This window comes from Rhyacophila brunnea, unplaced genomic scaffold (genome assembly GCF_057557595.1).
Source record: "Rhyacophila brunnea isolate RB1 unplaced genomic scaffold, BYU_Rbru_1.0 scaffold_11, whole genome shotgun sequence".
Taxonomy (NCBI): Eukaryota; Metazoa; Arthropoda; class Insecta; order Trichoptera; family Rhyacophilidae; genus Rhyacophila; species Rhyacophila brunnea.
The window spans coordinates 15,397,646-15,425,424 of record NW_028232763.1 but is presented as its reverse complement, the minus strand read 5'-3'; the positions used below and the strand labels follow the sequence as shown (position 1 = coordinate 15,425,424).

The 27,779-nt window shown below is 31.3% G+C and overlaps 1 protein-coding gene across 2 annotated transcripts in view; it reads right to left on the bottom strand.

Moving 5' to 3' along the window:
• Nucleotides 1–27,779, bottom strand: part of LOC147078405 (uridine phosphorylase 1) — a 70,874-nt gene that overhangs the window by 17,303 nt on the left and 25,792 nt on the right. The window contains exon 1 of one of the 2 annotated variants that reach the window (XM_085959230.1): nt 4,653–4,908. The exons of the other annotated variant lie outside the window; for it this stretch is intronic. Within the exon in view, the coding sequence (XP_085815356.1) occupies nt 4,653–4,807 (155 nt within the window). The 5' untranslated portion in view covers nt 4,808–4,908. Of the gene's footprint in view, nt 1–4,652; nt 4,909–27,779 lie in introns of those variants that run through there. 2 annotated transcript variants of the gene reach the window in all.

Genomic DNA, 27,779 nt, shown 5'->3' with positions numbered 1-27,779 from the left:
AACGGCCCACATGCTCAGCGTTGGTCAAAATGGAGCTTTTATGGTATTTTCAGAGGATAACCCTGGACATTCCTTAAACGTTGTAGATAATCTATTTATATAATTTTGAAGCCTTATTATCCTTTATATTTATTTTAAACATTTGATGACTGCGTAAAGTATTTTTATTACATAAAATAGTATTCTTTTAAACCTCTCGCTCTAATGTTTTAGAATATAGTCATATTTCAGTACGTCCATGTGAAGTGGTGTTAAGATTTTTTAGTTTTATTAATTTTTAAACGCATTCACAAAAACCATTAGTAAAATTAATGTTAACATTGTATGGTGAAATATTTACTATAAAAAAATATATTTTACAATCTCTGTGATCCCAAATTTGACAAGAATTAGGCATTTTATTATTCAAAAAATGGGCACGATTAACACACATGAAGATAATTCTAAAGATAATGATTATAAGCTATGTCTTTGACCATTCAAATGAGATAAATATTTTAGAATAATGATTGTTTTATAATAATTATTGACCTAAGAATAAGGTGGTATTTTTTTGAAATACGCCATTTCTATTGGCATTTCCCAGTGGTTATGCTACAACATACGGCCGCATCCATAAATTGACAAACGATAAATAAAGTAGGGATTAAGATCATGTTAACGCGTGTATTTGAACATGTACCTAACCGATTTTTTTTTAAACGGTACATGTTCAAACACGCGCGTTACCATGGTCTTATTCCCTACTTCATTTATCGTTTGTCAATGTATGGCTACGGCCGTATGTTGTAGCTTAACCACTGGGTAATGCCAATAGAAATGTCGTATTTCAAAAAAATACTAAGGGATAATAAGGCTTCAAAATTATATAAATAGATTATCTACAACGTTTAAGGAATGTCCAGGGTTATACTTTGAAAATACCATAAAAGCTCCATTTTGACCTACGCCGAGCATATGGGCCCTTAAGATATTATTATGTAATAAGAACAAAATGAACAGTAATTTAGAGACGCGATTTTTATGAACTGGTGTCACCAGTAAACCAGGCATTTACTGCTAAACTAAACTGTTTTAAAGCGATGTTCTATTTCTCTATGTGTTATATATAACAATTAGGAGGGTAAAAATTTGGCAAATTAAAAAAATAATGTAGGTAGGCACCCACATATTAAAATATATGACTTACACCCTATGCAGTTTTCACTTGATTCATGTACACCAAACATACACGTAGGTAGGTATAAAAGGTTTAGCGAAAGTCGTCTATTATATTTTAAAACTTAATACTATTCTACGTAGGTATGTAATGTAATAGAAAACGAGTAAACGGCGTAAGGCTAAATTTATATTCGGTTTTAAAATCTCCCATTTTGCATAATCTTCATTTTCTTGGTAGGTACCTACCTTTACGAAAAACTATTGTATGAAAAATAATTATATACAGTGTGTTCCGAAGGGCTATTCAGGTTATGCGTTGCTTAGGGGCGGCACATTTAGAAATGAATACTAATATTACTACTATTGAGAGCAGTGGCGGTTTTCCATGAAAAAAACAATGTGGCCGCTTCTTTTTGAAATAATAATGGAGGCATAAAAAATCCTGGCCATATATCATATTATTATGTTTGTATTGCTATACGCAATGACGATTATTTATCGTATGCAGGGAAACTTCCACACCTGTCAGAGCCTCAGACCCCCAATGCTCTAATCCTCAGTAGATAATGGGTATGTTATTATTTAGTGTTATTTATAGTGACGCCCACGGTGGCCGCGCGGCATAAGCGTTGGACTACAAAGCCGTGGGTCCCAGGTTCGAATCCCGGGTCTGGCAAGTACAAAAAAATTGTTTTTCAATTTGTGTGTGTCAGGGTATGGACCTAATAGGTTGAGCAAGTGGCTGACATCCATTTCTCGTAAAAAACAAAATCTGTCAATACAAACCTCCACTCTGTGGAGGCCCATATGATCCTATCAGGATCGGACATGGTCGGTAATAGTAATATTATTTTTAATATTTTTGTTGCATTTGTCTTTTTAAGACAGCCAAAAATAAATAATAAGAAAATAATATATACCTAACCAATAGAAAATATCTTTTTTTTTAAAATACGACAATCAAACCTGCGTATTTCGGGTTTCGCGCCCACGCACATTCACCACAATGCTATAGGTATCCTATCTAATTGCAATCAAGTTTAACTGACGGCTCTTACAATACTCTCTGAAGTGCTTTCCAAATTGAGTTACTATTAATTAGCAATCGGCTTTTGTATTTTAAATCAAAGTAGGTATTAATTACTTTTAATTACCTAGCGACGTCACTGATCACTCCAAGATTTTTTGTTGTAACTTACTTGATTATACTTGAATATACTTATTTGATAATGTAAATAACTATTTTTTTATTCCACGAATAATTCACAAGACTTAAGAATGTAACATTCCTTTTATTGAACATAAATAATGTTACATTCTTAAATCTTGTGAATTATTCACTGAATAAAAAAAACAGTGAACGAAGCTATATTTAATTATATTTTTACTTCAACTAGTTATATATAAATATCTTGTCTGAATCACATCTGCCTAATTATGTACGTATCTAAGGATAAAATGCAATATAATATGTAACGCAAAACCTTATGCAGTGAGAAAAACGAGCGATACTTTCATAATAAGAATCTCTGCATTTGCCCATAGTGGTCTAAATACATACTAACGTAAAGTTACAATAAACTTGCATAATATTAACTTGTCTATGAATATGACGTCTTATGAATTTGTAGCAAGTGGAGAATATACTACGAAATATATTTTAGTGAAATAATAATATATGAAAACAATAATTACATTTATAATTTTAAAAACATATCTTGACGTACATGAAAAATAACAAATTGTTTGCTTATAAATAAACATGTAGATAATATGTTTATCTAAAACTTTGATTAACTTATCATAATAAATAACAATAAATGTCATTCGAATTGTTGCGATATATATAAATTATATTATAGTCATGAACGTATGGAACGTAATTACCATTATTTTATTTATTTTTATAAAATTCATTTTCCGATATAGCAGTGTTTTCCATGGCAAATTGCCACCCTTAAACGAACTGAAAATCCCACCTAATATGTCTTTCAATAAAATCTCACCGGAATATCTGATATTATATCAACATCTTATCCATAGTAGTTTATTATTGTCATTTACGTGGGGAAAAAAATACTCATTATTGATGTAGGATTTCTAATTATCTATGCGGTATCTAAGAATTTGGAAAATCTCTCAACGCTGGCGACAGGTCATTAATAACAGTATGCTGAATTTATTAATCGCAAAAATATTCGGCATTTTATTACTTCTTGAATTTTCCGCCCTTCAAACAACTGCCCCTATACGATGCATCGCATCATGTAGTAAATTCATACATTTAAACGTTCAATATTGTATATGTATTAATAATGACCATTAAACATATTATGTATTTACACAATCATTACATTAAGCACTACAAAATAAATAGAATTAAATTTATAAATGAAGCCCGGAATTTAAATAATTACAAGATAAAAATAACTTTTTATATACAACGTTTTTAAATTTCCTGTTGAATCATATAAACTTGACTTGACTAACTTAAACGATCAAAAAAATTTGTACTTGATAGAAATAATACTGAAATGTCATATTGATTTCCATAGTAACGCACGTATATATTAATAATTTAGTTGCTAGGACCCACTTAGCAACCAAAAATTGATTTACTTTTTACGAATTTATTCCGAAATAACTTTTCATACAAAACAGAATTAACTGAAAATGAAATCAATTCTACAGATGGCTAAAAGTAAATAAAATAAAAATAAAATTTAAAAAAATGCATTGGCATAGTGTTATTCTAAATAATTCTAAAAGTTTCAAATGTCTAGCTAGTCGGGAAGTTAGTTAAAAATCGATTGCAAGATTTGTACCGGACAAACAACCACCGGACAAATAAGAATACGAGCTAAGAAAAACGTTGTAATAAAAAGAATATAATAAGTACATAATAGGTAATATGATAAATTAGCTTTTTTTTAAATTTTAAGTTACTCATTTATTTTAACGAAGTATTTGAATTTTATGATTTAAAAAAATTATACCTAATAATATTTTTTCTGTATTTTATAATAATATTATTGTGACGTAAAATCCCGATGAATCGACTGATTTTGTGGCCCCCGTGATAAAAATAAATTTAATTAAAAACTATAAATTCGAACTACCAAGTAGTATTTTATATTTACTTACTCAATTTGTGTAAAATATATGTGTTTCAAAAAACGCATAATTAGAATGGTTTGAAGTGTTTCAAAGTCTCCCCTTTTAAATGTTATAATGAATCGATTGCATCATCAAGCGATTGCGAGTCAAGGCTCAAATCAATTGAACAAATGGCTAACAGCCTAATATGATTTAAAAAAAATATATAATCTCCATGCGAACTATAAATAGGGGAGGGAGCCATACTTTGCAATATGGTTTTCAGAACAAGACTCTAGTATCAAACCATACGTTATTTTTTCAAATTATAGGTATTAATTATTATCAGAATAATTAATTATGAATACAAATTTTAATGAACAATAGAGTATTACCTAATTTCGTCCTCTTGACATCCATTTGAGTGTACATTTTTTTTTTCTGAAACGATCGCCTTTTCGAATGATCTGTTTGATTGTTTCAATTCGCAATGATTATAATGCAGCACAGCATTATCCAATTGATCATAATCACACGTACACGAAGGCATCTTTTAACTCTTACTATACCACTAAATGTTATCAAACTTTTTAAAATATCACTTCTTTAGAAAAACAGCAACGCTCTGTACGAGTTACGATCGGAGACTGAAACTATTTTGAAACGGATTGTGTATTTAATAACATTCTAACAGAATACGTCTGTGCTTGTATTTGAACTTTTTGATTACGACGATAACGAGAATTACACCGCACACGGACACACCTTCGGCTGCCGAGCTTGTGATTGGTCTATCGCTAAAATGTTGACTTTCAAGGTGAATTGATAAATTTTTAAGATGAATTCTCTATGAAAGGTAGTTTACCAACATTATTATGTACTAACCCTTTTAACAACAACCAACCAAGCTCTGAAATAAATTATTATCATTAAGTATTTTTTTTAGTATGATATCTATGTGAGTTAGACATTTTAGTATTTTACACATCTAACCTAACCTAACAACATAAGAGTCGCAGCAAACATAATTGTCTGGAAGAATTTTTCAAATTACTTACATTAAAAACCAAAAAAATACAATCGTAATATGCGATTGCGATAATACTTCGTTGTGTTGGAAATGTTCTTTTAAATTTTCAGAAAATGCATTCAGTTTTGGTCATTGTTTTTGGCATAGATAATATTTATACGTCTGTGGTTTTCCGCGTTCTACACTTCTGTGCAAAGTTTCAAAAATTATATTGTTTTGAATCTTATTTCTCTTTAAAATGAGTCAGATAACAAATATACGAGAAAAACTAACGCGACAACCAAATATTGAATTCCTTGTATGTTAAAATCAACATTTCACGAAGACTTACATAGGTACATTTATTATTATCTATAGTCTAAGATTAAACCGTATACTTCGCAGTATTACAACCATAGATAATAATTATAACCATATATCGCCTATTAAACAGGTTTCCAATAACGACAACGATATGAAGAAAATCACACTATCTCAGTTGATTAATAATTTTATTACTAAAGCTTTACTACTTCCTGTAAAAGGTAACTTCCGAAGACGAATATAATGTTAACCTGTTTCTCTTATCGATGGCATTAAAATCGAGCGGATCAACAAAGACTTCTTCCATTGTGCCTAAATTCAGCCTTAAAGCGTAAAGTATATGCTGCCAGTACTCACTAAGCATGTGAAAGATAGACAATTAATGTAAGAGAAATCCAGAAACAACGAGTAGAGCAACGTGGCATAAAAAGGTGTACGTTGGGTATAACGCTGATGGACAGGTGGCTGACCTTCGATAACAAATGACATAAGAAGTACTAAAAAAGCACATCGAATAAAATAAAATGTACAAAAACATGCTGTATAAACAGAAGAAAGTATTAGTCGAAATAAAAAATATTATTAATTTAAATTGTAAGTGCTTTAGTGGACACTAAACTGTAATAAAAAAAAATCTTGTTTATACACAAACTGGTTATATATTATGTACAAAAATAGATATGCTAATATTTATGGCATTCTACTATTATGTAATGTATCGCTTTTTTATATATAAATCACTTCCTAAAACAATGATGACATAAATCGTTTTGTTGCATAATATTGTGCTAACAGACCCAGAAAATTGTTTCTTATTTTGTTTTTTAAATGACACAGGATTCATTCGGCATCAGTGATGAAAAGTCTGACGAAAATCATGATAACAATCTGTAATTATTATCTGCGAAATGAGAATGATGCGCGAGTCATGTGAATTGATGACGTATGTAGGAGAGTAATTTCAGCAAATATTTTGACGAAACAGTATGAACGACTTATTAAATACGATTCCATGAATTTACTAACAGGCCCGTCCATAGTGCAAAATGTGCATTTCACGAAAGCGACCAGATTTAGTAGGTAAAAGGAAGTTACAAAAAGAATATCCTCACAGCCGACCGGTTTCGAAAAAAATGACTAAAGCTTCAATAAATAGCAGAAAATTATAGGCGAAATGTTAAACATCTGTTTGGCAAGAGCTGACTTTGTCTAAGACTTGTCTTACCAGTTTTTTTTATTAGCAAGGGTGTTCGGCAAGGCGACATGGTCTCACTCAAATTATTCACCACTATTCTGATGACTTGACTGCGAGAATAATAAAATCACAATTAACAGTCACATGCCTTTTTCAGACGACATTGTTGTTTTGCGAAGGACCCATAACAGGATGCAGGAGTTTGTAAATGAAAGCAGGAGTGTAGATTTCAATATTAATGTCTCGAAGGCAAAAGTGACGATAAACTGATTTTCTGAACTAAACAACGATACTTAAATTTAGCGGGTCAACAACTACGTCTATTTCAGACATTTCAGAAGATACAAACTGGCATGGAACACATTTGGGCACCCGATTAGTATTATCAAAAGCGACCTCACATTGTGTATTGAGCGTTAAATTTTCAGCCAATGTGTGCTACCAGTGCTGACATAATATGCGTATGAAACATGAACCCTTAATGTAAGAGAAATCCGAAAATTATGATTAGCACAACTTGGTATGAAAAGTGTACATGGGAACTGGGTACATCGAGAAAAAACCACAGGTAGACAAGAGTGCCTACTCGATGTAATAGACATTGCCAAACAAAATAAATGGCGTTGTGGCATGTCGCTCTGCGAGTGGACAATCTCTGTACAAATACCGTCATACGGTGATATCCGAAGGGCACTAACCCACCACAGGGAAGCCTGAAAGTCCGCTGGAATGACGAACTAATAAAGTTCAGTGTATGTATAGTATACGTTTTATAACTTTGCACTTTTTTGCACTCTTTACTATACTGATACGCCTCTTTGCCTGATTACCTCGCATAAAATTAGATCAAATGATATTTATTTGTATTATTATATTATGTAGTAATAAATAGACAGATAATGATATGTAAAAAAATATTTTTACAATATATTACATCATTTTCATCCTAGAGCCGGAGTGCAATGTTATAAAGCATATACTTACTCTACGTGGCAGCGAAGCACTGAGGACCAAGAATAGTGGAGGGAGTTAAGGAATACCTTCACCCTGCAGTGGATCGACCCGACTGATGAAGATGAATTATTATAATATAAATTAAAATTTAATTACTTATTTCTGTTAATGGATTAGGTATCTGCAAATTTTACTAATCATACTGACTGAAGTGTTTCACTTTGTATTTTATTAATTACTTAAATCAAAACCTTTTAATTTGCAAAAGAAAATTTTGACTGGATGAAATCTAACATTCGCCAATGCTTAAAGCAGTATTTTGCATAGCGTATGTACACGAAAGGGTTTGAAGGAGTACGAGATTGAATATTTAATTTAATTAATCCGCTAACTGTGGGCAGAATGTCAATCTCTAAAGTCATGGGGCGTGGGTTCGAGCTTTACGGGTGGAACATTTTCTAATTAAGTATGTCTTTTCAGCGTATGTTTGGATATGGGTCCAATGGGGTAAGCTAATGATTGGGTAATAATCATCCCTTTTTAAAATAATCAGTTAAGCCGATCTATGGAAACCCATGCAAATGTAATTTAACTATCCTACATATTTATTGAAAATTATTAATTTATCAGTGTATGTTTTTTGTAGCATGTTACGTTGAAAAAATCCTGCTCAATATGCATGAAGCCAAAATGTATAAAAATGAAGCTGAAATATATTTTTAAAGAAATAATATAAAATAAGGTGAAAATAACTGTGAATTACAATTTAATTTATAGAAATCTATCATTCAATGCCATACATTATTAAATATACAAATAAACCCTGAAACTTGATTTTTTTTTTGAATGGATGTCATTTTAAAATTAAATAGTGTATGTATTCATTGACCATTTCGAAAATGAAATGTACTCGACTTGTACCGAAACTAAATCATTACCACAAGGCAAGAGTTAATGTAGAGATAGGCAGCCTTATACACCAAACCAACATTAATTATAAATAAATCGTATATACCATACCGTGAGCTGTTGTACCGGAAAAAGATGGCCGCATATCATTGCGGTCGCATTATTCGTGTTGCATTTTACCGTGAAGTAAGTTGTACGCATGTTACAAAACTCTGTGTGGTTAGTGCTTCTTACTTTTTTTTTAGAAAAACTTTAATTCCTGTTTTTACCTACAGGTTCTACAACACATAATGTTAATCTGTAAATTGTTTAACACCCACGATGGCCGAGCGGCTACGTATCAGGCCTATAACGGCGTGAGTCCAGAGCATGGACCCAATAGGTTGAGCAAGTGGCAAACACCCATTTCTTGGATTTTGATTTGATCTTCTTAGGATCGGACATGGTTTAAACAGATTGTTAGTATAAATGACAACGCGGTCTATCCGTTTCCTGTACAACCGTTCACGGTGATAAGGCTGACGTACACGTACACGTTATACCTACGTACAATTTTACGTATAACCATTATAAGCATTTGGAACGCACACGATCTGAATCTGTAATCCTCAATTATCATATTTTTTTAGGTTATTGCAAAACATGACAATACAAATTTTGCAGATATACCTATCTGATAATTAATCATACAAGTGATCGTAAAAAATATTTATATTTTAAAATAACAATGGATGTTATTAATAGATGACACTACTTATAGGATAACATACTGTCATATATTAAGTAGGCGCTTCAAAATCAACAAAAAAAATCCCACAATTGATTTAGTATTGTAAAATTATTTCGCAATTATTAATCTCATTCACAACATATTTATCTCAATGACATATTGATTTATCTATACCAACATATTTTTCACGCGCCTACTACAAAAATATGTGATTCATTATCTTATGAATTTCTTTATCGCTGATTATCAGTATCTAGTTTTTAATCTATTAACTACTAATCAGTGATTTTTATATAAAATATCTATGATTGCATCATGATATATTTATCAACTGTAATGGCGTTCTGTAATAAAAACTTTATAATAATTAGTTTTGTAAACACCAGGTGTAGAAGATAAAGCAATTAGCATCATACGTATTTTTCACCATAACTATCGATTTCAACGATGATAAAAAATTCAGTCGATGGCATAATTGAATTCAAAAAGCCTGGCTTTACATGAAGCCATCTTTGGACTTTACTGCTAAACAATAAAAATAAATTACATTGTTTTTATTATTTTGAGGAATCGTCGTAAATTATTAATTGATGAAAGAATGAAGAAAACATACACATATTATAAATAATTGAAGCAGGTACTAAAGCATGAAATATTTATAATATACCAATATTAAATTATCATTTTTTGAAGAGTTAAGATATTATTTATTTGCACAAATTTACTATACCTATAATATAACGCTTATTTTAAATATAAATATTTAATATATAATTTGACCACATAATTTATTTCATTTCGTAATGTAACTGAATTTCTTTCTCTTTCTGACTTTTTCACCAAAATGGATTTTCACAAAATGAGATGGGTTAGTAATTAATAGTTTATTTATAGTTTTTGACGTGGACCCACGTCCTTTTCCGACAAGGGTGAGGGGAATATACGGAATTACAGATGTCTCAATAAAAATATATTGAAACGCATTCTGCACGGAAACTATACGAGATTAATTATTTGTGTACCATTGGGATATAGGACAGATATAGCTGATTCTTAACAATATAATAACTGGTTGAGGCAAATACTTCAGGGGGGGGAGTGCGGTGATAATGAATATCTTAAGCGACCCTGGGGCGGAGCTGCATTATGAGTCAGGGTCAATTGCATCAGTATAACTTGATATACGGAAACCTTTTTATGCTATATATAACAATGCCATCAATGATTAATAATACCATGTATTTGTCAGTTAAATTACAATAGTTACTTGATTATAGTTTGTGAGAGTAGTAGTGAACATTTCAAACATGTGCATAAACATAGAATGAGAAATGCATTAAAACGGCTGAGGGTGCAAGAATTTAGAAAAGGTCACATTTTATCTTGAAATCTAAATAAAAACGAGAGTATATGGCTGGGTTATAGAACGCGCGCTGGCGAGACTTTAAATTCGTTATGTCCGATCTCACCGTCGCAGCTGTCGACTAGAGGAGCAACTGAAGACACACTACAGTGCGAGGTCATGCATATAACTGTGGGGTTCGATGTGTGAGTTACCACTGGGGGCGTCGTCAACGTGTCGTAGGTTATGGTGTTGAGGATGATGATGAAGAATTCGAAGTCGAAGATGGATGCAGGAGCGAGTTTTATTGGCAGCGTAATGGTCGGTACAATAGTATGTTACAGTAGTTATGTTAGGTACGGATGCTCTTATGGTAGGTACGGATCCGAGGTCCGCATCTCGGTACAGCGAGATGTTGTGCGAAGCGATATATAGACTGCGATAGTTACAGACTGGAAACGTGTATTCGAGTGACCCTTTCAATGAATATTATTCCTATCTGCAATTTATACAATCCAAATAATATCTAAACAATATAATTTAGTAAACAATTATTTGATCGAGTTAGCGTATAAATGGCGTTTTGCGTCAATGGATATATGAGTAGCTGAGAATTTATTATTTGTTTATTATATTGAAGTCATGTAATTTGATACTATGGGAGAATAGATATTTTAATTTCGCCGATCACTAAAATTCTGACAGCTAGTATATAACTTTTGAGATCAAAAAGCAATATAACGAAATAAGATTAGATAATAATATAATCTACAATACTCGCGGCTTTTTTGTTTGTTCTACATTTAAAAACTTAAATAATGTAATAGTTAAAATAGTCATGCTCCTGTGTTTCTATCATTAATAAATATTTAATCAAAGACGTTATTTTGCTTTAAAAAAAAAAGGAAAATTTTACGTAATATTATAACAGACAAAAAAAATGAATTTCTCCGTCTAGACCAGTGGTTCTCACGTGAAATTTAACTATGGCCGCACAATTGACATTGATAGTTCCTTGGAAACGTCTGGTGGCCGCACCAAATTTCACTTTTGTTGTGATTGCAAAAATGAAAGTTTTATTTACTAAAAAAATGGATCAATTTAATAAATGACATACCGTATAATAACATTTTAGTACTTACATATTATCTACTTATTTAAAAATAATGCAAATGGAAATTTCTCAATACTCATTTTTCCAATGCGAGCCGCATGGCTGCTTCTAAGTTTACATCTGTCAACTGGCTTCGATATTTGTTTTTTATGAAGTGCCATTACACTGAATGATCTTCCATGGTATACAGTAGTAGGAAAAATCGACAACATTGATAAAGCAATTGTTACCAATTCTTTGAATTGACTTTATTCTCATAAACGGACTATTCACACATTATCTCATCACAAAAACACATTCTGGATCATTTGAGCGTGGAAAGAAATTTAAGACAAGTCATGTGTATTCCACCAATTTATAAGTAAATTTTTGAAATATTATTCTGTAAAGCGCTGGTAGCCGCACATGAGAACCACTGGTCTAGACTCTAGCAGAAGATATCGTACTTCAATTAAATTGAATAAAAAAAACTTAACCAACATTGAATATTGAATTCGTAATCGATTTGCTTGTAACACATAATATGAATGTAGTGTTAACATAATTATTGTTTATAACGCGTGTTTTATGAACTTCGATGCACTAGTTATGTGGCACAAATTTAATGCTTCGATAAATACATACTTAGTTCAAACAAGTTATAATATGAAATAATGTGCAAACAAGCATATTTAGTAATCACATATTTTTTTTAACATAAATAATTAGCACATACATTTAGGAATGAGTTATCATATTATGATAAATATGTTATAATATATGTATACAAATTAAAATACACAGTATATTGAGATAATGAAGTTAACTCCACTATGTAGGTACCTATGTGAATATATAATATATAAAGTGTAAATATGTAACTACCTATGTAACTTAATATTACACTGAAACGCGAGATAAAATAATACACAACTCCAATATTATGCGAATTCTGAATAAAGTGAATTTATTATACCAATTACAATATTAACACGTGCCGCTTTTGAGACTGAGTCATCGATAATATCGCGGGTTTAGCTTAATTCTAAGGAACAAGCCCTACAAGAAGCTACAGTATTAATTGTTGGGTACTTACATTAAAAATTGTAAATTAAAATTACACACACGTAGGTACTACATAGTGGAATCATTTAAACTGCGATGTTTGTGCTTATTCAATGTACCACTCCAACCACTCCAATCTGAATAAAATGGCCACTGCCGACCTCTGACACCATCAGATCGCCATCTTTTCCATCATCATCATCATCAGGGGCGCGACAACCCGGTGTGGGTCCTGGCCTCCTCCAACAGCTCCCTCCACCTGTCCCTATCCAGTGTGGCCGCTTTCCAATTTGGTACCCCCAGAATACGGCAGTCACTGGCAGCTCCATCTAACCAGCGAATCTTTGGCCTCCCTCTTCTTCTACGTCCTATTGGATTGCTGGACATCACTCTCTTTGCCGGTTCATTGTCATTCATACGGTGCACATGACCTAGCCATCGCAGTCTCCCAATCTTCATTGATTGAACTGCGCTGCAATCTTCGTACAGTCCGTAGAGCTCAGCATTATATATTCTCCTCCAATTGGTGCCATCCCTGATCGGTCCATATATACGGCGGAGACGTTTTCTTTCAAAGATGTTCAGGGCTCGTTCATTTCGCAGAGTTAATGTCCAGGTTTCCGATGCGTAGGTGAGCACTGGCTTTACAAGTGTTTTGTAAAGAGTGCTTTTAGTTCGACGAGATAGTAAGCGGGACTTAAAATGTCTTAACAGACCAAAGTAGCATTTATTCGCAGACATGATTCTCTTGTTGATTTCTTCTGTAATATCATTATGTCGAGTTACAAGAGATCCAAGGTATATGAAACTGTCGACCGTCGCCATCTTTTCCGCAATCTACAAAATCATACTAATCGGAAACAGTTTAGCACTCAACACCGAGAGAATTCTATTGCCAAAGGAAGATAGCAAGAGAAGAGCAAGATAGGAAGAAGTCTTCGATAATAATGGAAAATATATCTTGGATTCAACTTTAAAAAAAAAAGTACTATCATTTCAACCATTTTTAAAATATCGCATTATTTATGACCTTCTATGAATTGCCTTTAATTTAATTACTGGTAAAGGTGCATACTAATATATATTATTTTTTGTTTGATATTGTTCGCATAACCATTGTGTCTTAAATATAAAGTGTTCAACCAATGTGTATTACAAACGCTCACGTATGCATGTGCAAGGATCACAAAAGAAACCAATGAATAAGGAAGCAGACGAGAGTACGCGATGTGATAGAGGTCGCTTAGCAGATGAAATGGGCAGGACATGTCGGTCGGTGAGTGGACAACCGGTGGACAAGCACCGTCATACAGTGGTACCCAAGGGGCATTAAATGCCCACAGGGACGCCCTAAAACTCGCTGGATAGACGGTTTCATAAAGTTCGATAGATGTACGTGGTAGCAAAGTACTGGGGACGGAGAAGAGTGGAGAAAGTTAGGGGAGGCTTTCATTCAGAAGTGGATCGACCCCGGCTGATGATGATATATTAATACAAATGTTGGTCAAATCAATGAATTTAGAACTATATTATTAAGCAATGTATATAATTTTATATATAAATATATACTAGAAGTACAACCATATAATCAGTCACTATATTATATCGTAGAAAATTTCATGGTTAAAAGTTTATTAAGTATAAATAATTTTGTCTTTATTCATATTGATTTTATAATCCAACGTGAACCGGATATTTACAATGAACTGTAAGATGGAAGTTCATTGAAAACTGGATAATAAATACATAATATTTTATCAAACCCACTTTTCTATAGATTTACTCTATATTATATACGATATATTAAATAAGAATAAATTAACATTTTTGTTGTTAAATTACCGCTAGTAAGCAGAGTATAAATCTGGTTAGGGTTATGTGAACGGATCTTTTTTTTTAAATAAAATAATATAAGAATACTTATATTATATTATTAAGGGCGGACATGCTCAGCGTTGGTCAAAATGGAGCTTTTATTGTATTATCAAAGCATGATCCTGGACATTCCTTAAATGTTGTAGATAATCTATTTATATAATTTTGAAGCCTTATTATCCTTTATATTTATTTTAAACATTTGATGACTGTATAAAGTATTTTTATTACATAAAATAGTATTCTTTTAAACCTCTCGCTCTAATGTTTTAGAATATAGTCATATTTCAGTACGTCCATGTACAGTGGTGTTAAGATTTTTTATATTTATTAATTTTTAAAAGCATTTATAAAACCATTAGTAAAATTTATGTTGACATTATTACAGTAAAATATTTATGATAAAAAATTATATTGATAATCTCTGTGATCCCAAATTTGACAAGAATTAGGCATTTTATTATTCAAAAAATGGACAAGATTAACACATTTGAAGATAATTCTAAAGATACTAATTATAAGCTACGTCTTTGATCATTCAAGTGTGATTAACATCCTACGAATAATGATTGCTTTATAATAATTATTGACCAAAGAATAAGGTGGTGTTTTTATGAAATACGCCATTTCTTTTGGCATTCCCCAGTGGTTAAGCTACAAAATACGGCCGTAGCTATAAATTGACAAACAATAAATGAACTAGGGAGTAAGATAAAAAATATAAATAAATTGGGTTAGGTACATGTTCAAACACGCACGTTAACATGATCTTACTTCCTACTTCAGTTTTAATTATATTCAATGCTTACGTATATAATAATAATATGCATTAAAGCTTGTCGCGTAAACGAAACACGCGTTCAATATTCTTAATATTTGAGATAATTTTGTATTTTTTCCATTTTATAGCTTGGCTGTAATAATTATGGTACATGGCGAGTGGCTTTTGCATGTATATATTCTTATTATTCTGTTCTGTGGGTATTAGGTACAAAATAATATTTTTATGTAGTTTATCAATGTTAAATAAATGCCTGAATGAATACATTTTTTTAAATTTCGATATTTATATATAATATTTATAAATCTTACATCGCAATAAGTACAGGTAACCCCAAACATATTAAATCACAAAAAATGTGGTTAAGATATTTTATAATACTTAGGTACTATTATTAATGTTAAAAATGTGTTAATTTACTACTTACCTAGTTTTTGATGACTGCATGACCGCAATGGATAGCGTCATATTAACAGAACCATTAAATTCAATCACTATTAATACATTTTAAACTATTGGAATGATTCCCATACTATAATCACTAAAACACCAAACACAATATAGTGATGTATTATTTTCATACAATCGACTTGACAGATATCTACCCACTGCAAAAACGTGGGTTTGTTATTTGCCAAATTAGAGTAACCATAGCAACGACTAAACTGTGATAACATGTCATTCAGGATCGATACTAAACTTATCACATACCCAACTAATTTACTAGTAAGCCTTTGATTATAATCACAAGAGTTATTATCTCAATAATTGAAACAAAGCCTCCCTAACACATGTTGCGTTATCTTTGTTCTAGTAAAACAAGGGGAACTGATGTTTTTTTACAACGTTTTACAATATAAAAAGAACTTTTTATATACTTATACTCACAACGTTTTTAAATTTTCTGTTGAATCATATAAACTTGACTTGACTAGCTTCAGTGACGTCCCGTGGGGGTAGGCAGATTGAGCGTCGCTTGGGGGCGGCAGATACTCGAAGGGCGGCAAATCGAGGAGAATCATTTGGTATTATATAGAAATAGCTACCTAAACTTAGTTATATTATAACCAGAGCTTTGGAGATGTTTTGTTCCGGATGCTTTTTTTTTATTATTATCCAGTCGGTACTCGCAGCGATTTTAGTATGATGTCACCACGCTCAGCTAGAGATTTTTTTATTTTATTTTTGACTGCTCGGTTTCGTATACAAATGCTAATAAACTTGGCGCCTATACACATTATGAATATTTTTATAAATGTAAAACATCACAAACGAATAATAAATCAGTCATAATAATATAATGTCATTTAATCAGATTAAAGAGTTCCTTTCATAACAGTGGTAGGTATACTGCGCAAAAACCAATAATTATGTCGCGCCATGGTTATTAAAAGAAAATAATATTATATACGAGTATTATATCAACGTTGGTAACGAAACAAGGAGAATTTATGGTAGAGATTTATAGGTAGGTAGGTACATACCTTATTTTTTAATTTATCCAAATATTTTTGCCAGTCATTCGCGAGATTTAAAAGTTGCCGGATGTACCTATTGCAAATAGATACCTATTCATAATGATTATTAATCCTTATTGACATTTAACATAATCAATTAGTATTCGTGCATATAATATGTATTTACGTTAAGTACCATCTAATTGTATTAAAAATGTACCATATTTATCGTGCTGTGAATACAATACTGTGCAATACCTTCTTTTAAGTCGTTTTTTTGTAAACATATTTTTTGCTGATAATAGTGTGGATTTGTAGTTTATTTCAATCATCAACGGTTGAATGTTGAGACCATTAATTAATAGTGTATTTATGATTAAATTTAGGTTTATATTAAAAAAATAATGAGGAAAATTATTTTGTTTACATGTTGTAGGGTACAATAATAGCATAGAAAAAATGGTGTGAAAATAATACATCTGGGTAGGTATTACTAAATGATACAAACCAAATGTGTCAGACATAGGTATTAACCAAATGGCATCTCAGACTCTGGTGATTTGGGTAAGTGTCTAACTAATATTATATTTATTCGCTTATTTATTTATTGATATCTAAATTTAATTTTGTATGTTTCAGCTTAGTGGTAGGTGTATATTTTATTAGTAATGTATCCAAACCATGGCCCCCAGAAGGGGGGGGGCTGACAGGGCTCTAACCTGGGGCTCGGGCTCGATAAGTGAGATAAACACTTATCACAAATTTGCTCTAATAGCAAAAAATTCGCCTGCGGCGCTATTTTCCTTCAATATCGATATTATTTAAAATTATATGGTTACACAATACAATATATAATTGTGTAGCGATACTCAAAAACTCCACAATTCAAGTGTATGTATTAAAATATACAAAAAAACACTAAATATACACATCAATTTTAACGCGTACACCATTCGGAAAACATTACTGTAGAGCGTCACACTGCTTTTATCCTTAGCGATAGGTAGGGGGGGGCAAAAATCCTAACATGGGGCCTGCTTCAGGATGAGGGGGCCATGCTTCATACAACACATTTCTTAGATATTGGAGTAATGAAAGGATGATAAAAAAATGGGGCGGCATTTTGACGCTGCCTAGGGGCGGCATTTTGTCTAGGGACGTCACTGACTAGCTTAAACGATCAAAAAAAATTGTACTTGATAGAAATACTGAATAATGAAATGTCATTTCATATTGATTTCCATAGTAACGCAGGTATATATTAATAATTTAGTTGCTAGGACCCCCCAGCAACCAATAATGCTATCGAAATAACTTTTCATATACAACAGAATTAACTTAAAATGAATTAAATTCTACTTAAAGATGGCTAAAAGTATTAAAAAATGCATTGGCATCGTGTTCTGATATATTCAAAAAGTTTCAAATGTCTAGCTAGTCGGGAAGTTAGTTAAAAATTGATTGCAAGATTTGTACTGGACAAAGAACCACCGGACAAATAAGAATACGAGCTAAGAAAAACGTTGTAATAATAAAATACATACGATTTGTCTATAAAATAAAATAAAAATGACGTGTATACCTACTTAACTTGATTTTGTTTACATTTATATCGATTTAAGGATTAATGCTGTCAGAATACCTATATAAATTACGATTGCCAAAATTAGAATAAAAATGCAAATAATTAATGATCCGCTACCCACTTTTTTAAATTTCGAATTAAATTAAGACCCAACTATAGAGAAAGGTTCACCATCACTTAATCAACCCCTTGTCTCCTTATGAAATAGCTTCGATGAGCATTAATATGACAAAATATGAAACACTGTTATTCAATTATTAACAAACCATAGACAAAAATCGCAAGTTATCAATAAATAAACAATGTCAAAAAAAAAATTGTCGTTCTAAGCACGCTTCGTGTTATGTAACTAATTATGTTGGAATGTTTGATAACCACGTGTTTCATTTTTTAAGTAAATGAAATGTTTGATTCATGAAGATATTTCATTGACTTAAAGTAACGACGCATGTATTCGTTAAATAACAAATTAATAAAGCTTCCGTTTAATCTATTGAACTACCAACATATTTTTTCATTATGAACTAATTACAGAAAACTGCGCATCAATTTACGGTGACAGTGTCTTATAATTAATGAATAATTAATAGTTACTACCGACGCAATTTCATATACTTTCAAAGGATATTCTGTTTAATACGCTCAATTGATATGGAATTATTCACTGTCACGTTTGAGTATTATTATGTTTTATTAGTTTGTACAATACAAAAGTTATTTAAGTAACTCTCAATCAAAAATGGTTTTCGTAACGCGGATTGTTAAGTGGCCGGGTGTCGTTGAGAGTTCAACGAAAGTTAACAACTATCCTGAACCGACTTCAGACATCAAATAATAATATCAGCCGAGTAATTCTGTGCAAATGTACTTCGTACGAGTGTATTCGCTCGATACAGCAGCTGTCTGCCGGGTGGATGTTTCATGGAGATTGTTGATAAAAGGGAGAGAAGGTTCCAGAAGCTTTTCGCCGCCTCCCCCATTTTTATATTGTAACAATAAACACAATACAAGATAGCGTCTACCTTTATAAAATGAATAATTCATTTAAAATGTCAGCCCTTAATATTAACAGGTAAAAGTGTCTTTAGTTATTTCGAATTGCAAGATTCATCATCGAATTATCAGATAATATTATATTGTCACCCGTGTGACAATAAGGCTAAAATCCAACATTATAGTTTCACTGGAGAAGATAAAAATGAGAAATTTTACGTTTTTTTTTAATAATTGTTTTTTTCAATACTTAAATGTGATTTTTTTTAATAAATACAATACCAATACGTACTAATATACGCCTCTATGTCAAATTTACTTACGCCTAGATTAATTAATAGATATTATGACAATTAATACTGCTAATATTGGGAGTAACTAGTAATTAACATAAAGCTATTTATTCGGAATTTCCTGATGTATCATTATCAGCGTGGATATGTTATTATTATTATTCACTGCTGGATGAAAGCTTCTTCAAGCTGATTCCATTGCACCATATCTACCACGATGCGACGTACTTCTGCATAACTTAACGATGTTATTAATCCGACGACTTCTATGTCTATTTTATGAACGTGTTCTACGTGTGTGTTTCTTAGTAAACAATATGTTATGCCACACCCTTGTTCATTTCTCTAATCATTATGTTGTTTGTCGATAGACGCTTTGCCCTGCACGCATCTCTCAATACCACTATACGCTACTTTAAGTTTCTGCAACTGTGCTGTAGTGGGAATTAAAAAAAGACTTACTTTCTTGCCAATCATACCCAAAGGCCAATTTTACCTCGTTTATATTTCTATTGTACCTATGAAAATTATATATATTGATACCAAATATCATAATGCTTAAATCCCCCATCAAAAATCCTCCAATCGACAGAGTTGGGAATATAATGATATCATTGTAACTGTAAATGAATCAATGCTAGACCAGGGTGCATAGCGGAATAAACAAAAAGAAAGTTACCGTTATCTGTTTTTGGGCGGACGAAGGATCGAGAGTAGGTACGGTCAGTCGGTAACCTACTCCGAGCCTTGAACGTCGCCTCAAAATACAATTTGCCACCTTTTCGCGCCAAAGCGTGCGTTTACAAAATAATGTTGCTAATAATTCATTGTTACTTGTCAAGCGTAATATACTGACGTAATACTTAATGTCCCTGAATCCGTGTTTTTAATAAGTGGCAAAGTATAAATCAACACCCTACGTAAACCCATACATATTAATTATATATATACATATTATTATATAATATATTACGACGAATTCTGCTCCGAAAAAGTAGTAAGAAGTGCACTAACCTCGTAAATGTATAATCTCACACGATGTTACTATAATATCAGTTAATTAAAATTCCAAGTTTCTTCACTGTAGTAGGTATAACAAGTAATCAAAATAATGGAAATCTCTATGTTTACAAAATGAATAATTCATTTCAAATGTCAACCTCTAGTATTATTACTACACAGTAAGAAACAAACAGTTAGTAGTGATATTTTATTGCTATGTCGAATTCCAACATTATTTGTATAACATAATTATAGTAGGCTGAATCCAGACTGTATAGAACAGCTATCCTATATTTCGAATATTGATGTCTTCGAATAAACAGGGAATACCGTAGTAAAAGTATTGACACTTTTTGACCAATGCTCTGATACCCTTTCTTTCAATATGACGACCCTACTTGGTATTATAACTTTTCACGATTTGGATGGTGCGAATTAAATGATTTTTTGAGTATTTGCATGCATGGAAATGGGGACGGTTTCTTATATATTTGTGCATTGTAAATAATCCTTCCGCTTCCATATATATATATATTTAAAAAAATATTAATAATATCACATTTTATTGAAGTAGCTACATAGTTCTGATTTCTGAATACTGGAGTTACACGTATGTTACTACATAAGACAAAAACATTTCTCAAGGAATGCTCCCGAATGTAAAATTTCATCATTAGTAAAGCAGAGAACTCTCTTTGACCTTGTGTTTCTAAATATCTATATTATATATAACATACCCTCAATTAGGTACTGTCTTAAACTGACTTAATTAAATTTTCACACTCTGGAGAAAACATTTTTGTTCTAGTACCGCAGTCTACACATTCCTACACACAACCAATTTCGGTTATATAACTCGAATCCTCAGAACTGTGACTAATAACTAGTAATAACCATTGTGTTAGAGTGGAAACCGTTTTGTTATATTGCACATTTGAAATGCGTAGCTCTGAATCCATTTACTGTATATAAAATTTGACTAATGATATAGGTAGGTAAACTGTCACGTTTAATTGATGTTTTGTGTGTATGTACGTTTGTCACTACATCATCAGATAATTTAATTTAAGTCTGACAGAGCAATATGATATATATATATGTCAATTCCGGAGATTTATACGTACCTATCATTGTATCGGAAATAGATGGCCGCATTACTAGAGCGGAGGTAGGCTGTTAGATTCAGCATAAATAGTGCACAAAAAATTTTGTCAGTCATAATTATTTATTTTGTTTTAATTGACCTAAGAAAATAACTTGCAGATGATGCTAGTCAGTTTTAAAATTCAATTAAACTATGCCTAACCAAACCATAATAGTTTAAGTATGCTATGAGCAATCCGACAAAAATTGTGCACACTTTTTCAGCCATACTTATTTGTTTTCGTTGAATTATGAATACATATTACAGGTGGTGTTGGCAATTTTTTTTTAAATTCATAAAGCCCTGCCTAACAAAACCATAATCGATCAAAAATATTCTTCTATATATAAAATATCTAAAATTATGTATAGTTTAACGGCATGATTTTAGATTTTTTAAAGATAAACAAATATTTTTTGACTATTATCTACTATGGATTGGAAGCAGGGTTTAATTGAATTTAAAAAAAAACTAACAAACAGTATCTACATAACTATTGTAATATTAGTTCAAGAAAAATAAATACGTCAGAGTGATAAAGTTTAGTGTGCACTATATATGTTGGATCTAAAAGCCTTCCTCGACCATTCGCCATGCCATATAGTATTGATATTACATTTATGTCTATATAAAACACTTTCAAAATACGTACTAAAAACCACCGGAACATAAGGCAAAGACTAAAGAAAATAGGTACGTAAAAAAATTGAAATCATATAATTTATATACAATTCTGGTAGGTGCTCTTTAGTATTAAGTCGTATCTATCAAATATCTGATTAATAATGTCAGCGTAATTATCAGACATTTGACACCAATCAATATCAAATTAATGTTCTTATTGAATTTAATAAAATTAGAACATTACTGTCTGCAATTATCCACGAGCAACGCGTATTTTGTTGATCTCATTGCTATACGGCCATCTGTTTTCGGTAAAACATCCCATGAAATGTAATAGTTATATACGTACAATTTATGGTAACATGTGCGTTAGGGTTTTCGATCACGGAATTTCACTCGATTTCTTGATTCCATAATTATTGGATTGAAATCTGAATTAGTTTACTTTTTTAAATAGTCTATTTTTGTAAAATAGAGAAATATTAAATTTTCTAAAAAGTATACAAATCTATGGAAATTCAGAATTAATGTCATCTATACAATTTATGATTTCACGAGACAGTTATAATAATATTAATATTATTCGTTTTCTCTTAAAATATTAAAGTATTATTTGTAAATTCATTTTTTGAACGTGAGATTTAGATTTCACAATTACAAAAAACACACACACACCCCTTCACTTGTAGTTAATTATATTGCTATGTACAGCAATTACTGCTACGTTATATAATATATTATTATTATTGTTATTATAAAACACTCCAATATTGGTTTGAAATTACTCCAAGGGCAGTATAAACATCTGCCAATATTCCACTGTGTCATTTATTGACCGCCCCAATTAACTTAACCCCCCACCCTTCCTTCCATCATCACTTTCTGGCACTATTTCAAAAATAATGCTATTTATAATTTTATTATTTCCTAGAGTAGTGTGACTTTTTGTGGCGATAAACGATTTATCAAAATTATTCCTGTGTTGCATGAACAGAGTTAAGATTATTTTTTCGATAAGAATATTTTTTAAATGTATTTTACAGATTACCAATTTATAATTATTGGGATCTCCCTATGCTGTGGTCACATTAGTTTCCTTATGTAGTTTCAACAATGATATTAATTTATATATTATACTTCAATTGGAATTCCCTATGTTATCATATTATTATTAATTTCCTTTCAGTTATCGACGTACATAGTTCTTAAAACAAATTAGGTGTCTAATAATATAAATGTAAACTATCCAATATTATGAAAAAGATTAATTCACTATAGGAATGTATTCAAACTTCTTAAAATGTAAAAAAAATGAAAACAACTCAGATGTCCTACCAGATACAATAGCTCCCAGAAAATATCCATTTTGAAAAAATAAGACAAGCGACATTTGATATGTTTTTAATGTAATAGTCAAAAAATATTCGTTTATATATAAAATTTTGTATGGTTTAATGGCAAGGTAGAATATTAGAATAGAATAATATTTTTTCTCGATTATGATTTGATTGGGCAGGGTTTAATGAATTTAAAAAAAGCAACCAAAACCATTTGTAATATGTATTTTTAATTCAATGGAAACAAATAAGTATGACTGAAAAAGTGTGCACCATTTTTGACGGATCGCCCATAGCATACCTAAACTATTATGGTTTGATTTAGGTAAGGTTTAATTGAATATTAAAAACTAACCAGAACCATTTGCAAATTATTGTATTCTTAGTTCAAAGAAAACAAATAATTATGACTGAAAAAAATTAGTGTGTACTATTTATGTCGAATTTTAGTAGGCTGTCTCCACCCCTCCCCACTGTGTTCTGCTGTTACTAATATCAAAAAAATAGTATACATATCGACTTTTGAGTTTTAAAATTAAAATAAAATATTCTTCATGGAATCGGGGTTCAAAACCTGAAGAAACTGGACCTCTTAATAACCAAGTATTGTGTAGCTAAGCTTTCATGTATTTTGGCTGCGTGGCTACTGTCTATATAACAAGGTTTTATTTAATACCATTGTATCTGGTACATTATCAGGATTAAAATATGAAAGGCCTGCTTAACTATCCTTTACTGGCATTCCTATTGTGTTGAATATGAACAATATCACAAAGTCATAACGATGTACAAAGCAAGAGTATTAGGATCAGCGATTATATTATTAACTATGCGGAAAACAGAACAAAACACGTCAATGGCAGAAGGAAAATGTCTACTCAGAAGATGTATAAGAACCGGTCTTATTTTTCAGACGCAGGTTCAATATTTGCCAAGCCCGAGTACGGAAGTAATTTACTAGCCCTTTGTTCAATCTACTCGTATTAGTACCCTGTACCCTTATTCAATAAAGTGATTTAGCTTCGCGATCCCGAAATGCCCGCCTCAGTGTAATGAAATTATTATTGGTTTGGTGCCTAATAAAGAAATCATTTTCTTGTAGAAGAGAGCTTTATTATATTCTATTTACTGCAGAACAATTCATCTTGAAATAAACCTATGAAATCTTATTGGATTCCGAAAGGACTTTCAGAAAGCTCAGCATTTTTAGATTTTTCATCAGTTCTTTTGATCCTTACGTTGTTTGTCTGAGGATCGCGCCTTAAGGGTGACCTATACGCCTGTGCAAGTAAATTTTAAAACTGTATACGTTAAACTGATAATTTTCATTTTAGATAATCATTCTAAAGAAAATGTGTTAAAAAAACTTATAAAATGTTCTATAAAAGTTTGTTTTAATCTTAGTACATCGTATTTTATACATTAATATTTTTATCATTAAAATGTAGTTTTTTAGAAAGCCACATAATGAGTTTTGTAAAATTCAGAGCTTAACGATTTTTTTTATTAAAAATACAAATGTGAATAACTTGAAAGCCTTTTTTTATTTAGGTATATCGTTTCGAGCTTTGTACTGTGACCGAATCAAACCTCGATTCGATATAAATAATGTTTTTTTAGAAAAAAACAATATTTTATAGTTGAGAAAAATAAGTTAATACGTAATGTACCTACTGACAAAAATCGGACCTCCAATAAAGGTCAATTTTATATCGTTACTATTTTTTTTGAAGTAAGAAAAATCAGTCAAATGTATTAAAGTGGCAGGTTTTCTTAAACATGTTACTCTCAATCTTAAACAGAAAATTTCGTCATACATAATGTGATGTATTATATAAAATCAACTCGTGTATTTTATAAGTACGGGACTTCGCGTGGGTCAATAATAATAAATCTTATAAAAAAATGAACACAAATAATAAATATTTGCAAATACGATTGTCCTTTAGCAGTATGATTTCAATTTCAAAAGTTATATTGACTACAAGTTGAGTTTCATTCTATTTGTATTTTTTGTAGTAAAGAATTTAATATAATCTTACTTCTCATTACTTGTCGTTCTTTCATAATATTATCATGAAAGAACGATAAGTACAAATTATTAAATAATATATTAAATAAAATAACTGCACGCACAAAAATTTCCATATTTTTTTCATTTATTAAATCCAGAAGTTATGTAACTAAAGAGTACATTTTCAAATATTTTTTCATATTACTTACAATACAAAACATTTTTTATATTGTAAGTGATATCAATCATGTCCAACGCATCGATCGCACCATAGTCCTATTGAAATTGAGTCGTGAAAATGTTATAACCGTTAATTTTGATGGGGAAGCATTAACTACATGTATTTTAATTTCCTCAACCAGTTTGCGTGATAGTCATTTTCAAAAATCTTATCGTATCACTTGGTTCGTATTGCATGACTCACGGTTTGCCACAGGAGTGAGAGAAAGAGTAAATGTGAATCCGCGCGCTTAAAATATAAGCATAGTTTTCCCCTACCTTCGCAGTAAGCTCTTTGCAAAGTAGAATAATACTTTGACGATGATTGCTATAAGTTTCTAAAAGAAGATCAAAACCTATTGTTTAATTTGAAGAATGACTAAGATATAGCAATATGTCTTAATTGTTTCCTAAATTTTAGTTTTAGGGAGCTATTAAACGTTGTCTGATAAGAATATACATACCTACCCCTACGATGCCATAAAAATTCCTGTCGTAAGGCATCTCGATTCTCGAACTTTTGAATCGATGAATAAAATTATATCACACTTCTTTGAAAGTGAGCTATGGTTGATAAATCTGATAACACAATTCCGTGCAATTTGTTTGCTGATCGATTTTTTCCAAGCGTCGCCAATCTAATCATCTCGTGAATAGGTACATGTTTTTCTTGCAAATATGATTTCTATTTTATGTGTACATATATTTAAAGCACCCAACGACCATTGATTTATAAGTAATTACCAATAACCTAATTATCTTACCGATTCAAAATCGTAACACTTTCTGGTGTTAGTTACGTTAGGTCAGTGGTCTCCAAACTTAAGGATGTGAGCTACTTTCATAAATTGTCTAGTGAACTACTTATACATATTCCTTCTTTATAATTTTTTATCATCGTCCTTTATCGTACCATACATAATATTATTATATTACTTAAAATAAATTAGGACATCGGACTTCCAATAAAACATAAAATGCGTACTTTAATTATTTATTTATAAACAAAATAGTTGAAAAAATATCTTAAAATAAGTGTGAGTAAAAGTAAAAATAATTAGTGAAAAGAATGGTATTCACTTTAATCCACATTTTTTTCATTTCTCTGTGAGTACTTTGATCGCTCCTATCCGAATGCAATTATCAAGATGTACATATGTGAGTCTGTTTCTATATTTACCTTTAACCACCTTCATAGTGGAAAACGTTGATTCACATAAGTATGATAAAATATCCTACGCGAGCTACCGAAAATTCCGCCGCGAGCTACCGGTAGCTCGCGAGCGACCGTTTGGCGATCACTGGATTAGGTTATGGACGTGGGAATTTAATACATATTTCTGTTCCAATTCCCAATTGAAGATTTTAGATAACACTGAAGGACCTGTATTTATACATCAGTTGGCCAACGGGTACTAGTGTTACAATGCAAACTCACAATATTTAGAAAAACATTGAAATAAATTTATTCTTTTAATAATTGGTTTTGGCCTCGTCTATTTGTCGAAGGTTTCTAGCAGTCTTTGACCAGTCCTATACGCCAAGCAGCTCCAACGTTTTCCTTTCAAAGGCATCCA